A 12,652-nucleotide genomic window follows, 5' to 3' on the forward strand; every position below is an offset into this window, starting at 1 on the left:
GCAGTGGCAATGGCAGCAGCTGCACTAAGGGTGTAGCTGCTTCAGCCTGCCCTTCAGGGGCGGTATTTCCCTTCTTTGCTCTCTTGCTGTGCTTCCCCTGCTTGAGTGTCTTTGCGCTCCCTGGAAGAGAAGCTTGAGCTGATTTTACCCTTTTGGGCTTTGGGGATTGCAGCCTAGCCCCTTGCTGCTCCAGAGGCAGGCTAGCTGCCAGAGGAAAGGGCCCTGCCACAGCGGTTCGAAGGGTCGGTGACTCCGACGCCATGTGTTTCTTTGGGGAGGTAGGTAGGAGGATGGCTTGTTCAAAAAGCAATGCCTTTAGACATTGCTCTCAACCCTTTTGTGCCCCTGGGGTAAGTGAAAGATGCATGGGGCAGGATGCCACCACATAGGTTTCCCCCAAATACAAGAGGCACATAGTATGCCCATCCGCGTCCAGGAACCTCCCCCCAGAAGAGACACATTTCTTAACAGAAGAAATAACTGGCCTTGGTCAGGGTGCAGTCCGTAGTCAAGTCAATAGAAGAAGTCGTTGTCAGAAAAACAGTCCAGGGTTCATTGCCAAGACGGAATGCAATTTGTAAGAATAATCCATAAAGAGTAGTCAAACACAGTCCAAATTCAAACACTCTGAAGCTTGTCAGTTTACAGAGACAGATTCCTTAGCTGCTGCTCTGGAAGCAGTTGAAAGAAACCTAGGCTCTGGCCCCTCCCACGGCCTATATGTCTACTGGGGTGGGTGGGCGGGGCTATAGCCAGGGCTAAAAAAAGCTTTATAGAAGAGTCCGAGCTACTGTGCAGACACAGGAAGTACCATATTTGTGATTTTCAGAGACCACGAAGAAGAATTTTTCCAGCCTATGTTATGTTTGACTGACTCATGACATATTTTTAAAAATATGCCACAAAAGGAAAAAAAATAGCCAGCTCATATATGCAAGACATCACAAAACAGAAACAATAATGAATGACAAATTCACTCTCATAAATTTTTCAGCATCACGGATCATCACATGGCATCTCAACAAGCTCCTAGTTCAACCCTCAAGTATACAGCCTATTATGTGTGGCAAGCATTATTTGGACAAAGTCTTTTTGCACAACACTATTCTGAAGTAACAAGCTAGCTGTGCAGATGGCACTGTCACATGCATTTATCCCCAGCATCAAAGAGAATGAATAGAAGAAATGGCCACATATGCAGTTATCAACTGTGAAGCACTGGCGGGTCTAAACGAACAAATCCAATTGTTGAAATTAACCCTATGTTGTTAACCTGTTAATATTATTACTGCAGTCATAAGAGTTTTCAGTCTACAGAAGAGAAAGGAAAGCATAATTAAGTTTTGCTTATTTTTTAAAAATAATTTTTATTGAAGTTTGTTACAATCGTGTATCTAAAGGGAAAATATGATAAGCATGGGTAGGTAGAAGGATAGGATGGGGATGGGGGAATGGGGTGGGGGTCTACTCACTTTGAGTATCAGGGAAAGTGAAATTCCTACCTATATGTGTGGGGAGGAGTTGTGGGTGGGGGGAGGTCTTTGGGGAGGGAAAAGAGAAAAAAAGGAAAAGAAAAGGAAAGTTACCTATCTGGGAAAAAGGGGGAGGTGATAGACTTCCACTCTTCTGTCTTCCGGCTGTTTCTATTTGTTTATTTTTAAATTAGTACATGAGCCAGTCAGGAAGCTACTACAGAGATTTAGCCCATTCGACAGCCATACCAATATGCTCAAAACTGTCTGCAATTAATTTTACATTGCATAAAAAAAGCCTAGTGTGAAGTTTTCCCATATACTATAAACTCGCAGAGAAAATATATTTCATGGCCAGTTTATCAACCAGCAATATTTTTGAAAGAAGTACCTAATTGTATATTTTTTCCTAACATATGGAGAGATAGTATTTTAATCCTTCCATTGAAAATATGTCCACTGCTTTTCATTAGTATATTTATCAACTTAACTATGCAGCAGACTATATATATGCATTTACGTATTTTAACATATGCTGCTTTTATCTTAAATGGAAAACAGTTTTAATTAATTTCTTGAATCTTTGTGGTTGGCTCTATTGCCCCATCCATTTATATTTTAGATAGTGTAACTTATGTTACATAAAGCTATTCACTACCATTTCGGTTTCCATTAAAACTTCAAAGCAGGTCTGCTATGTACCTCCAGCCAAAGAGAAAGTACATTCAGATTAGACATCAAAGACATGGATGTACAAATCTCAAAAGAGAGGAGCACAATAAGCTCACAATTAGCAAAAGAAGTAGGGTGCAGCAGAAACACAGTCTTATATGTATACGTTAGCTGAGTTTAAGTAAACAGGGTGTGTAGTTAAATTAGGCCTGCAATGTTTAAGTTCAGAAACATTCCCTTCCCTTTCTCTTCCCTTCTGTATCTACCTTCAGAAGTCCTCAAAATATTTAGAAGTGTCATTATTTTTTTTAAGTTACATTTCTGAATGAAGGGTAAGTCAGTCAATCACAGCTCAGAGAATGCTGTGAAGGGGGGGCCTACAGCATGCGGGAATGATACAAAACTGCAGCTTGTTTCTGACACAAGGCGGTTATGGGGAAAGATGGTGTAGAGAGGGGAATAGATAGCCTAGGAACAGGGGAAAAGCTGTAATAGAAATAGAAATGTAAGTCAGAAAGAAGAACTAAACATCTAATGTGTTATCTCAATGTGTCTTAATAAACTTCTGCTTGCTCGATTTATATATTTTTTTCCAATTATATCTGCCTGATACAATTAAGTTTGATAGTGTATCTGGTCATGCTTACTACAATGAACCCACAGTGGTCCACATAGGGTACCCAATCCAGAGAGAGATTATAAGAGGAAAAAGAGTAAAGTGAGTGATAGAGACCCAGGGGTTGGAACTGCAGAGTTTTTTGTGACATGAATTTCTCTAAATGAAGCCAGTCATTACCACCACCTCCCCATGTTTTCAAAAGACACCAACAAAGACATAAAACATACCTGACTTTTGTTCCAGTAAATATACATTAAAGGGAAGGAATGAACTCTGATTGCTGACCTTGTAAGAAAGAGGTATATGCCACAGGGAACTGAAAAAAAAAAGTTACACTCTCATTATAAAATTCAACATTTTCATGTAGAATAACTGCAGCTACTATTCTCAATATTTATGTGGAAATACACATTGTTAAATTTAAATGGATAAAGCCTTACTACATATCCCCAAAGTAAACAAAATCATCATAACTACAGAAACAAGTCAATCTAATAATGGTAATTCCTAGCAATATATCAATGATTGCTTGTTTGGCTTGCTGCAGTTTACCCCACTGATGAAATACCAATAGAAGAGTTTTGTAAAAGCAATTACTACACAAACTAATAAATCTTGAAGGAACTTTTGTTTTAATTGCATATATATGAACAGTTAAAAGCCATTTTCTAACTACAGATATATGAAGAAGTACAAAGTAACAGAAAAATTCACCTAAGTGTCACTGAAGTATCATTATTACCATCATCACCACATCAGCATTAAAATCCTTAGCTGTAGTACAGCTTATTTGGGTTCCTGCTTTATAGGTAAGGAAAGAGACCGCTCCTCTTAATTCAGTGCTCCATCCAGCACTGAAATGAGTTCAGCTTTTATTCTTTGACTGTAATCACACCTCCTTCGCTACATATAAAACCACACAAACACTGTCATTTCTATCCAGCTGGGGGCACTATATGCATGGAATCAGGCTTCTGTAAGTGTAACGATGGCAAGCTGGCTAGGTAACAGGCAACTTACACAAGTAGTCCCTATCCTCCATTTAATATCTAGATTTGCCTGCTCAGACCAATTTTTTTTAAAGTTATGAATGATAGCAATTGATTATCCGGAATGTGGAAACAAGTGTCAACAACTTACTGTCCCCCATTTAATGTCAAAGAGCCAGGTTTGCAGCTTTAGCTCCTAAAAAAATACATTGGCTTAGAAATTCATTAGACTAGGTAGGACGGGTTATTATGGTCACTTCCTGGAGTTTGTGTGTGGTTAGCAGAGGAATTCTACCTATTGCTTTCATTCTTTCATTCCGCCTATAACAGAGAGGAGTGGGATTCACACATTATTTTACAGCAAAAAAACAAAACAAAAAAAAACTCCAGCAAATCCAAATTACTACAGAAAAAAGGTAATCAGGGAAATTATATTTTTTTGCTACTTGGCATGTACAAAATGGGTTTAATATTAATACTATTTTATTTTATGACACACAGCTTCCCATTTTCCAAATTAATAAGCCTCTTCCTATCATTGATTCTATATATGGCACTCCAGATGTTGTTGGACTACAATTCCCAGCACTCCTCATCATATTTTATACTGCTTTGAGTTGATGGAAGCTGCAGTCCAACAGCTTTTAGAGAGTCACAAGTTGCCCGCCCCAAGATTGCTCTCATCATGAATGAAGTTCTGGTAACATGCACTGCAAGATGCACAGAAATATTACAAATGGCTTGCAAAGTAAAGTTTATTACCAATATATCAGATCCTATACAATAAAATGGAAATCAATTACCAACCCTATTTTCCTTTCAGAAATTATGGAATTCCCTAAATGTCACAATGCATTTTACTTTATTGACACTTCACCCTCCACTTTCATCTTATAATTTCTTCCCCGATCTATTGCACAACTTTAAATGCAGTAAGAAGGGAAGTCTAGTGTCTAACTATGTATGTACAAGAGTATTTCTTGTATATATATGAAAATGTTTTACAGGTGAAGAGATACAATGTCTTAGACTTAAATGCCTGAAGTTGAAGGAAAAGCCTCAAAGTAAAAACAAAAGGAAAAAAAATAAACCTTGAAGGAAAGGTCTGGTTTTCCAAATCATGCTCAAATTTCTCTTGCTGCAAATTGATACGTTTTCCTTCCCTTCTAACAGTCACTAAGGGAAATCCTTTCTGTGTAGTCCACGTTTTCATAATGGTTTTTATATTTACTGTTCCATTGGTTACCTAGAAAAGCACATACAGAAGAACAAGCTTTGAGGTAAAAATACTGTAAAAATTAGGTAAAAATTAGTGCTTTACTTCTCTGTTCATTAAACAAACAGCCTTAATCCCCATCCTTGACATCACTGGAGGGCAACAAGCTGCCTACTTTAGAAGTTACCTTACACAAAAAAATCTTTCACATACACAAATATACTCATTTTATTTACATAAAATTAAGGCTTTTAAACTTTAACTTTTTAATAGCAAAAAGAACTATTTAAATCATCATCAGATTAAAATTTTTTAAAGGATTCAGTTATTATGTGGTTCACTTTTTTTTCTCTTGCAGATAACTGCTGGAAGTACAGGAAAGGCCAAATGTAAATAATTGACCATCATTTCATTTCTGCAATTATTAAATGCCCTTCCTTGCTTGTTGTCATCTGCAGAAATACCAACAGTTGAGAACAAAGCCTCTGTTTGTGAAGGTTGGTCTTAGCTAAAAGAACATGAGTTGAACACTTAGGAAGGAGAATATCCAAAAGGAAAGCTACCTTATCCCCTCTAAAAAGAGGAATCAAGATTTTTAAGTGGACTCAGCCCTTATTAGTAGATCCTGCACATATCTTTAATACAGATTTTAGCTGAGGACTATGAAGAAATAAGGGGGGATTGTCTACAACACATTCCAACTAAGGAACAAATACTCTTCAATCTAGCATTATCATCTCCCCAGCAAACAGTGCCTTTTCCCAGTTATAAGTTGCGACTGTCAACTAGAATGCTGTTTAGACAGAGAATCTTACTGTAATTGGGAATATTCTACGAAACTCCTGTTTGGATTACTGCAGTGTCACATGTGCTTTGGAAACTGACAGAAAACATCAGCTAAAACATCCAAAAATATTGGAAAAGAAACTATTAACTGGAAATGGCTCATATAATCATATTATACCATACTTTAGCAAATATCTAATGGTGTATCTGGTGGCCATTAGAAAAGATCTTTCCAGTAGTAGTGTAACCCAGTTATGAGCTGCCCTCCCCCAAACTACTCTTGCATACTGTGATCTTTTATACACTAGATGACAACTTTTTCATTTTCTCATGCATTTTAATTTTAAGACCTTTAATGCCTTAATAACTATGTGGTGTCAAATTTTTTCTGCTCTTTGGCATCTGTTGTTTAATTCTTGTTGGATTTCTTTCCTATTTGGCTTGAAATTCCTATACAAATTATTACACCAGCCCTGATAGGCAGTAACGGAAGATATGGCAGATAAGGTAAATGCGGACAGCTTTCTTCATTCCTCCCACCCCTTGTTCAAGACACTTACCTCATTCATGCTATCCCATAAGTTATCACTGAAAGTGGAGCCATAGCTGTGGTCATGCAAATAGATCTGAATGCCAGCTTGGAAGACATCATTGTGGAGAAAGTTCTTCAACATCAACAACAGAGAAGCTCCCTGTAAGAATCAAAATAAGTCACATGCAGTTTCGCAATGCAATTCATTGCTTCAATCCTTCTGCTTCAACTGTCAAGGTAACTGACAAGCTTGTCTCTCTCATCGCTTTATAGCTTTGAAGTTTGATACACATGAAAAATCTACAACACTTAAACCATACATTAATTCTGTCATGGTGCAACTGCTTCATGTGAATATTCAATAGTAAACTGGAGGACCTTTTGACTCTCACTGAATCCACCAACCAACAAGAGATTTCGGGGGTGGGGGGAGGAACTGCAATGATACTAACAAAATTCAGGTAATCTGCCATGGTACAAATATGGGTTGCCATAAAAAGTAGCTGACAAAAAAAAAAGAAATATAAAGCAGCCTTTGCTATATTTCTGCATGTGTTTATTGCTGCTTCCAGATGTCTGCAAATTGGGCAAGACTTGATGATCATGAGCAGCTGGGGATGGCTGAAGATAAGATAACTAAAAATTCAGAAGGATAATGTGTCCCCATACTGTGAGCCCCCTCTGTCTCATATCAACAGCTCTGGTACATGCAAGAAACTTCACCTTTGGTCAGTTTAACAGATGTGAGGGTAAAAACGGCTCTTAGCTATTCCTTTAATCTGAGCAAGATGTGGTCTGGCTACATATGATTGGAATGGTTAGAAATACAAAAGAAGTAGGGATGGGGAACCAGTTCACATACATCTGTTTTCTATACATTTATATGTGGATTTGGAATAAATATTTGTAGTAAGTAAAGTATTAAGCTATTCAGGCATCAATGTCATCTTTCTTTGCTTATAGATGCATATCAATTATTTTATTTATTTATTGAAAGTAAATGAAATCACTTTGCTACAACAATGCTAAAATGAAATAAAAGCTGTTTCTTTAAATGAAATGATCATATATCAAATACACAATATATCATATATAAACATATTGAACAGAATGAATTCCAAAAAGCAAAAAAAAAAAAGCAAAAGGAGAGACCTTACAATTTTAATCTAAATATTTATAAAATATGCCCTAGAGTAATTGTGCCATTTCCAAGTCTATTAACGGAAGCTGAAGTATCAAGAGTGTCCTATAGGGTTGTAGTCTCCCTCTTTTTCATTTCTAGAAGCCAGTGTTTCCCTTGCAGGTTGACCAAAATCATAGAATCATAGAATAATAGAGTTGGAAGAGACCTCATGGGCCATCCAGTCCAACCCCCTGCCAAGAAGCAGGAAATTTATTTATTTATTTATTTATTTCCATCATTTCTATGCCGCCCTTCTCACCCGAAGGGACTCAGGGCGGCTCACAATCTGGAAAATTCAATGCCGGTATACAGTAAAAAAGATAAAACATAAGCAATTAAAACAATCAATTTAGCATATTACAATAAATACATTTAAAACAGTACAATAAAAACACTTAAACCATTTGTCCACAAAAACCTTGCACGCAAACCTTAATCCGGACAGGGTCAAAGCCAACATAGTTCATTCATTAAACACTTGCCCACAAAGCCAGGTCCTTCACCTTTTTCCTAAAACTCAGAAGGGACGGGGCCTGCCGGATATCACTGGGGAGGGAGTTTCACAGCCGAGGAGCCACCACTGAGAAGGCCCTGTCTCTCGTCCCCACCAGCCGCACTTGTGAGGCAGGTGGGACTGAGAGCAGGGCCTCTTCAGATGATCTTAAAGTTCTCACAGGCTCGTAGGAGGAGATATGTTTGGATAGGTAAGATGGACCGGAACCGTTTAGGGCTTTGTAGGCCAAGACCAGCACTTTGAATTGGGCTCGGTAGCAAATTGCCTTCAAAGCACCCCTGACAGATGGCCATCCAGCCTCTGCTAGGAATACATGGCTAAGAATACAAAGTTTAAAGCAATTTTCTAATTTTCTTTAGTATTAATCTTGCTGAAGTACATTCCTGTCAGTGATGGAAAATGCCACAGAAGAAACTGTATAGATGAGACTATAAGGACAGTGGCAGGACTAAATGTAATAGTTTGTCGTACACTTACCATTTTTTTAAACTCAGAAACATCATAGGTTGTGTTTGAGTGTAACAAAACTAAACATGGTTCCAACCCACACTCACCTTTCTTCTTTGATATGACTATTGGGAGGATTTCCACATGTTTTTGCTTCTATGTTAACCACACTTGCAGTGCAATCAAATTTGGGAAAAAATATTGCTGAACATAAATACTTAAATAAGTAAACTGCAAACCATATTTTACAAAGCTGGTTTGTTTCCACGAGTCACAGCTAAGATTAATTATAGTTTATGTTTTGAATAATACAATAATACAATAAGCCTTCAACAACACAATAAAATTCATCTCATAGCTGCACAATAAGACTAGAAGGAAGCTGAAAAGGCTAGGCTCAATCGCATAATTTCAATTCCTAACAGCAAGTTTTACTGGGGAAAAAGTTTTGAATCACTAAACGTATTACTAAAACCAGATTTTATTTTGCTAAAATTTCAAATTCAAATAATCCTTCACATGGTTGTGCATGTTTTCCATTAGGCTCTCTCCTCACTAACCCATTCTAGAAACACTTATTTCCCTTTAAGCTCATGACCTGCTGCTTCCCACACTAAGAATGTGATTTGAAACATATTTGTGTGAACTTTGCAAGTGCATTTAACTTTATTAAAAGCACATTGGTCAGTACTTTTGAAGTCACCTTGACATAGGAGACTGCATCAAACATTTCTTCAATTTCTTCTGATGACTTGACAGCCAGGGAGATGGGGTGAGACGAATTCATGGAATCTTTGTCCATAGTCTTAAAACGCAGGCTTAGAAAATAGTCATCCTGAATAATAGGAAGAAATTTAAAATTACCTATGTTGGGATGAACTTGAAAACTTTTCCAACATCTAACAATACTGAGACACATTTAAGATCTGAAGAAAAAGCTTTTTCACATTTTCAATTCTAATTATGTAGGTGGTCTTTGAAGGATATACACCAGACTGCATATAACATGGATGCTATATTACACGTAAAATAAGAGGGACATGGCATTCCTAAAATTGGGACCATTAATTCTTTTGTCAGCATCTCATAGACAATAACTGTAGGATAGTAAAAACGCATAATTCTTAGTAAGGACAAATCAGAAAGGGAATCTCCTACTGCTTCCCTGGTTAGTTTGAGGCCACAAGGAGCAAATTAAACTTTTGGGCTCAAAGAGCAAGTTAAGCTTTAGAAAATTTTCCCTGTCAAGCTGTCATTCCATAACTACAACGAAATATGATCAAACAACCCCATGTTGATGGAAGCTCTTTTTATGCTTACCTAAGAGCATTTGTCAGGAAGCTCTTCTTCAAGACTTTAAGTATGACCTTATTCTTATTTTACTTTCAACACAATTTGCATGTTGGGCATACAATTAACATCTTGGCTCCCAGATATAAAAGAATGTGATTCTAAAAAGCACATATTGTTAGTTGCAATAGTGGCTTGGTCTGTCTGTTGATATTCACATGCACACTCGGCTAAGCATGCTAAACATGGTTCATAGCAGTCATGTGTTCAACCTAATGGGGTTATGGCTTGCAGCAAGCAACACTTGTGTGCCCAACTCTCAGTCTCAATAAATACTTTGACAACAGCAACAATCTTTCTGTTATCAAAACCTGTTTACGCGTCAGGGCTTGACTTTCCCTTCATTCACTCCACATTTTCTCCTCTAGCACCCACTCACTACAATGCATACTTTTGTGAGGCAACATGCCATAGGCATGTTGGATTTTGTAAAGCAAACAATATACTTTTTGTGTGAGAGACAATGGAACAACATGGTAGTCAGTCAAACACTTGAAAAATGACAGTATGAAATTAATCTCTTCTGCCAACTGTCAACCAATGAGAGTAACAGAAGACTGAGCAAGGAAGAATACTTTTTTGTTACTTACACTGTTTATACATTTTGCCAAGTTTTCCTTCTTCCATCCCCAACTTCCCAAGTTTTGTTTCATTTAAGTCACATTCACATAGTCTTTTGCATAATGGGATTTACTATTCAGTAATATTCATGCAAAGGGGTACATTACTGATTCATCTAGTGAGTTTCAGTAGACTATTATAATGTGTTTTATTTAAGACTTTTTAGCCCCTGTTCCTGAACACATATTCCATAGGTGAACATTTTAGATGCAGATCATTAATCACTGTCCAAGGTCTGCCCCAGGTGGCCAGACATTCCAGCAGATAGTGCTGGGGGAAGGTAAGAAAAGAGAAGGAGGTGAATAGTGTAAGTCAAGTAGGTAGGTCACTCACTCACAAAGAAATTTTCTGTTTAATAAAGCAACCTGGCACCACCAAGCGGTGAACATTTCAGCTGGATGTGTGCACTTTCATTTATCAAGTTCTTACTTGGTTCAAAGTCTATTACTCCTGCACAGAAAGTAATATGCAGAGAGATGATAGAAAAAGAGAAATTCCTTAAGCTGAACTCCCCATCTTTACTTTCAAAAATTAAATCAGTTTTATTCCTCTACACATCTTATACATAATTGCTGAAGCTCATGTACTTGAGAAGTCATGTTTCTCGAGACATTTTTAAAAATCTTCAGTGCAAAAAAAGCATATGACACAACTAGCATGTATTTGGTAAGCACTAGAATAGATACTATCATAATGAGTTCAGCTACATGACAAAGTCTCCAGTTACTCTCAACTGCTTTGGTAAAATCAGGCTCACAGAGTCAACGCACAGCGACTTTTTCTATTAACAAAAATAATGGCACTGTTTACCATCCTCATCAGAATTCCCAGTTCCCTTTGGGCTTGCCCCAGTAGCAATATACTGGATTGTCATGAGTTATCTCAGTTGCAAAATACAAAAAACTTTGTCCTTGAGTGGGCAATTGAGGCTCAATAGCTTTACTGAAATCCTGCTCCTTCCAGAAGGGACATGCTAAAACTTGGTTTTAGTGAGATACATCAATAAAGATGATTAAATTCAGTCTTTAGAAGTGTCGTTCTAGGGACTGATTACTGTAATATTCCCTTTTCAAAATATACCACTGTACTTCAGTTTAGATTGGCAACAGAACTTTTCTTTGCTTACCTCAACACACACCTCTATGTTGCAAGAAAAGATACAATTTATCCTACCTGTAACAGTTTTACTGACTATAGCTGATACAGAAATTAACTGTTTCATTATTTACATTGTATGTATGGAATATTTACCTGGTAAGTATAAGAGTCGAGTAAAAACACGGAAGATAGACCACAATACAATGCTGTAAAACTGAGCATTTACATTACATACTAAACACCAGAAAGCTGATGTTTTTGTAATAAGCAAATTGCATATGAATCAGTTTCTTCTTCAAATTAATGGTGTCTTAGACAAAGTTACTGATTCTGAAAGTGAAGTGTAAGACAGATCCAAATGAAACCTTTTAACACATAGTCAGATACTCAATATATGCTTACATTATATAAATCTGGAAAAACTTCTTTCATGGCAAAGTTTTCCATAAAAGTGGCAAATCCTTCATTCAGCCAGAGGTCATTCCACCATTCCATGGTCACTAGATTTCCAAACCACTAAGAATACAAAACAAACAAATATTTTCATTGTATCAGAAGAGGTAATTATGCACATTATTAAATAAACAAAAAAGACTTCAGAAGGGTTCAATGATCTACATATAAGAATTGGTTGCCTATTGTAACAACAGGAAACACTTTGTATTCCTCTTAGTTAATCACTGCATAAATAATTTGAAGTACAAATCAAGATCATTCCAATAGTATCATACTATCCTCATAAGTGATGGGGAATACCATTTCCAGAAGGCAGAAATGACCAACTGCAAATTCAATTGTAAATACAGTAGAGCCTCACTTATCCAACATAAACAGGCCGGCAGAATGTTGGATAAGCGAATATGTTGGATAATAAGGAGGGATTAAGGAAAAGCCTATTAAACATCAAATTATGATTTTACAAATTAAGCACCAAAACATCATGTTATACAACAAATTTGACAGAAAAAATAGTTCAATATGCAGTAATGCTATGTAGTAATTACTGTATTTACGAATTTAGCACCAAAATATCATGATGTATTGAAAACATTGACTACAAAAATGCATTGGATAATCCAGAATATTGGATAAGTGAGTGTTGGATAAGTGAGACTCTACTGTAGTATGAATCAGAATGGCAAGAATTTAAGAA

General features: G+C 36.9%; 1 protein-coding gene across 3 annotated transcripts in view; it reads right to left on the reverse strand.

Annotated features, from left to right (window-relative positions):
• Window positions 1-12,652, reverse strand: part of LOC100565555 (leucyl and cystinyl aminopeptidase) — a 74,718-nt gene that overhangs the window by 22,633 nt on the left and 39,433 nt on the right. For all 3 annotated transcript variants that reach the window (XM_008103070.3, XM_003216387.4, XM_008103071.3), the window contains exons 7-11: window positions 11,902-12,015; window positions 9,134-9,265; window positions 6,315-6,446; window positions 4,844-4,998; window positions 2,991-3,079 (exon numbers count right to left, since the gene is read on the reverse strand). In XM_008103070.3, the coding sequence (XP_008101277.2) occupies window positions 2,991-3,079; window positions 4,844-4,998; window positions 6,315-6,446; window positions 9,134-9,265; window positions 11,902-12,015 (622 nt within the window). The remainder of the gene's footprint in view (window positions 1-2,990; window positions 3,080-4,843; window positions 4,999-6,314; window positions 6,447-9,133; window positions 9,266-11,901; window positions 12,016-12,652) is intronic.

The sequence above is a fragment of the Anolis carolinensis genome, chromosome 2, assembly GCF_035594765.1.
Source record: "Anolis carolinensis isolate JA03-04 chromosome 2, rAnoCar3.1.pri, whole genome shotgun sequence".
Lineage (NCBI taxonomy): Eukaryota > Metazoa > Chordata > Lepidosauria > Squamata > Dactyloidae > Anolis > Anolis carolinensis.